The 3,814-nt window shown below is 45.1% G+C and overlaps 1 protein-coding gene across 1 annotated transcript; it reads right to left on the bottom strand.

The window, feature by feature from the left end:
* Positions 1 to 557: 557 nt before the first annotated feature.
* Positions 558 to 3,118, bottom strand: LOC123056143 (uncharacterized). Its single transcript, XM_044479861.1, has 4 exons — positions 2,749 to 3,118; positions 2,331 to 2,506; positions 832 to 1,650; positions 558 to 746 (listed from the first exon to the last, which is right to left on the bottom strand). Exons 1-4 carry the CDS (start codon positions 3,116 to 3,118, stop codon positions 558 to 560), a joined length of 1,554 nt encoding a protein of 517 aa, XP_044335796.1.
* Positions 3,119 to 3,814: the final 696 nt, after the last annotated feature.

Raw genomic sequence — 3,814 nt, 5'->3', positions numbered from 1 at the left:
AGAAATGAAAGCAACGAATAATGAGCAAAGAGCACCTCTATCTAACCCTTATTACAGTGTAGGCGCTACTAGAGCAAATACATCAACTAAAACAATCACTAGTTCCAATATTAATTTAAGAAAATAAGATCCAGCTACAACTTCATAACCAAATATAACTACACTTGGCATCATTGTTCAACAGCATGATCAACCACGCAAACATTAATTTAAGGAAACAAGATCCTACTTGACATCATTGTTCGACATCATGATCAACTGCGCAGGACTCCAGAAACTCAGGATAGTAGACTTGCCATTGATTGCAACTGCAGAGTGCTCAGAATAGTTCATTACTTAAAGCATTTGGCATTAATATGTCCCTGTGACGTCGTTGCACTCCCAAGACTGGGGCATGTTAGCTCAACCAGGCCCTGAGAACATGACAGGCTAGCTCAACAAGACTCTTATTCCTTGGGGACACAACGCCGTCGAAAACTAGCACATGCTGCATGAGTTCATTGGATAACTAAAGATGAAAAGACAACCTTCATTCAGTTAACGATTACACACCATAACTAAGTACCAACATATTTGCAGGACACTGAGCAACTTACATGCGAGATGAAAGTCTCCAATGAAAGAGAAGCACCAAAGATAGAAGCCAGAGAAGAACAATCAAAGATCCGACCAAAGAGCAAATCTTCAAGATAGATACTCAGAGAATTCAGGCCAGCAAGTTTAATAGGTAACGTTGGTGAGACCATCTGCAAAAATGATGTCAGGTCAATTGCATTTCACAAGTATTAACTTATGTAATCCCATAAATAAAACAGTAGTTTTAGAGCATACCTCCCTGCTTGGCGTGCTGGACACCAGCTCTGCTCGAGTGTAACAGATCAATTCGGTGCTGTTCACTAGTAAGTTCTTCACTTGCAATGCTTCTCCGAGTGAGACTCGAACTTTGAGGTTACCTTTAAACTGAAAACTGGAGAGATTTGGAGCTCTGCTCTCTATCAACCGCAGCTCGCTGCAACGTAACACCTTCAAGTGGCTTAACCGCTCAAGATGGCAAGGTATCCTCAAGCAGTCTACCTTACTGCAATCCCTGAGTAAAACCTGCTCTAAAGCTGCAGAACTGGAAACAAGGCAGCTTAGCTCGTCCCCTGTAATACCCACCCTTAACAGCTCTAGTTTTGTCAGGCTACTCAAGCCACAGTGCCCAGCCATAGGATGAAAGGAACAATCGGAAAGGTAAAGACACCGGAGCGAGTTTCCCAGCCCATTTGATATAAGTGTGCACGGGAACTCGTATTTGCGTTTGTTGCTCATAGCCATAATAGTAAGGGTGAGTTCTTCAATTCCTGGTTTAACAGCCTTATGAAGCCATTTGTCGATATAATCACGGTCCTTCGCTTTGTCATTTGGAACAAACCGAAGTTTCAGTATTCTCACGCCAGTGCCCGAGTGGTTTTCCAGAATGTGGTCAATTTTGTTTCTAAAAGCTCTAGCTGTTTCCTTGTAATCCGCATATACGTCCAACCCAAATGCTTCCCAGTTCAAAATGAGGATCAAATGGCATCTCCAGGAAGACAGAAAGGACCGCGACAGGCAGGCGGCTCTGGCAGCATCTTTCAATGGCATTAAGGAGTGTATATGATGCCAGATGTCCTGCAAGCGCAAGCATGAGAGGGAGTTAAACATCAGCAATGTAAGATACATGCACATGATATCACAAAGTGCACCAATGCTGCAGAGATACACCATGCGTTGCAACAAAGGTTGGGTATATTGAGCATCTTTTCCAAAGTGTTGGTTATGGTTTTTGCTAAGAAAGGTAGACGCCGCTGTTACCTGGTATGATCCTACTTTATTTAGGCATGGAGCAAAGCACTGAGCAAATATTCGTCTGTGCATCTCGTTAACCAAGATGCACAGGCAGAATATACACTTGAATGGTAAAAATTAAGACAGAGTGTCAGAAGTAAAGGTGTATGCATGCTGCACAAAGAACACATTTGATACAACTCGACAGCGCTAACAGCTAGGTCACGATATACAGCAAACAAACCTGAGTCACTAAGATGATGAGATGATAGGTTGAAAATGCCAGATAAATGATGCCTATGCACTTCAAAAGTTGCAATGTATTGCTTCCAATGGGAATCTGCCTGCCTGCCTAGTTCTATTCATGAGGAAAGAAAGCAGCCTAGTTATTATTACTACAATTGTGCGTTCCAAGAAGCTAGAGATTCAAATACTTGTGACAGGTTGCCATTGAAGCAGACCAAGTAGTAGTAAGTAATACTGTTGTTCGCGAAAGGAAGCTGCATTTATCAACTACATGATACCTCTGGAAGATTTGGCTCTGAACACTCCTCTGTTTGAGCAGTACCACCTTGTTGGCAGGGTGAGGCCTCTGCGTTTGCCTGACCATTTGCATAAGTTGATGCACCCGGAACACAATCTTGCTGGCAGGGTGAGGCCTTTATTCTTTTACCGCTTGACGAACCAGCAATCAATCCATCTGTGAATCATCGGCGTGATTACTTATGGATAATATGGACAGTAGCAGCAGAGCGAACTTAGTAATACCAAACCGTTATCATTAGATTCGTCATGAAATATATTTCTATATTTTGTTTATTTAGCACCGTAATGTTGATATATTTTGCTATGAACTTGGTCAAAATAGGTAAACTGAGCAACACGACACAGTCCACGTCGATGGGCAAACTAAACAGCACACTCGGCAAACAAATTGTATACCTGAGACTTTCTTGCTCCTTGTCATATCTGTCATCGCGGATCTGCACCCTCTTGTGCTTGTGCTTGGGCACCTCCGCGAGCAGCTTGTCGTGCGCGCGGCCTGGTCGAATCGAACAGCACCCTCTTCTGCTTCCCTTTCACCTCTGCAACCTCCACACGGCATGATAAAACAAAGTGAGAGGGGGTGTGGTGCTGGGGTGGGCGGGCGGAGGCGGGGGAGCGCCGCCGGGGCGGGGAATGGCTGATCCGGGAGCGGGGCCTCGTACCTGGAGCGGCGGCTGGACCGGCCGCTGCTCGCGCCGCCTCGCCGGTGGCCGGCGCTCGAGGATGGTGCGGAATAAATTATTACTTGACGAAAATACCCACGCATGGTGCGGTGCGGGCCGCGCGGCTGTGTTCTGTGGTGACGAAAATACCCTCCTATGGTGCGCTATTTGTGGCTTTCAGTCTGAATTCGTGGAGCGGGAAAGCTTTTAGGTGTGGCCGAAGGACACTTGCAGCTGGTTTCGACAATTTGGACATCATTTTTTGGGGGGTTTTGTAAGTGTTGTTTGGCAAAAATCTTTACAAAAATGATTTGCAGGTGTTCTTCGAAAACTGGTTAAAATCTTTTATGAAAATGAAGAACACATGCAACAGCTCCGTCCGCCTCTAACAAGCCTTGGAGGGCCGAACTCGCGTATGTGCCAAAATACGGGACTACCCCATCGCCACTCACGGTAGAATACATGGGCGACAATGGCATAACAGCAGTGCCATGACGGTCGCTCGTGGCAGCTGTTGCACTCGGTGCTTTTTCATCACCTCCTCGTGAGGATACAAATTTGGAGCCTGAAGGGCACCCTCTACCCTCCTTGGTTCAACAAAACGAGCTAGTTTTTGAGAAGTGATGTGAATTTTCACAATTCAGGGCGTTTGATTGCACTAAGGCATGTCGGGGGATACCCTAAAGGTTTCAATCTTGAATTCCTAGCTCCTCGCATATTGATGATGGTTTTAGTTAGAACCCTAACTCATGTGTCAAACATAGAAGATGGGTCATGGTTAGTTTCTTATAAGAGAATAA

The sequence above is a fragment of the Triticum aestivum genome, chromosome 2D, assembly GCF_018294505.1.
Source record: "Triticum aestivum cultivar Chinese Spring chromosome 2D, IWGSC CS RefSeq v2.1, whole genome shotgun sequence".
Lineage (NCBI taxonomy): Eukaryota > Viridiplantae > Streptophyta > Magnoliopsida > Poales > Poaceae > Triticum > Triticum aestivum.
The sequence above is the reverse complement of the archived record's forward strand: the minus strand, read 5'-3'. Positions and strand labels throughout refer to the sequence as shown.

Bases quoted from the DNA above. Each gene is read 5' to 3' on its own strand.
- LOC123056143 (XM_044479861.1), bottom strand. From the start codon at position 3,118: ATGCGTGGGTATTTTCGTCAAGTAATAATTTATTCCGCACCATCCTCG. The intron at 2,507-2,748 runs GTATACAATTTG...GATGATTCACAG, and splicing joins AAGGAGCAAGAAAGTCTCAG to ATGGATTGATTGCTGGTTCG. The intron at 747-831 runs GTATGCTCTAAA...TCATTTTTGCAG, and splicing joins CCAGCACGCCAAGCAGGGAG to ATGGTCTCACCAACGTTACC.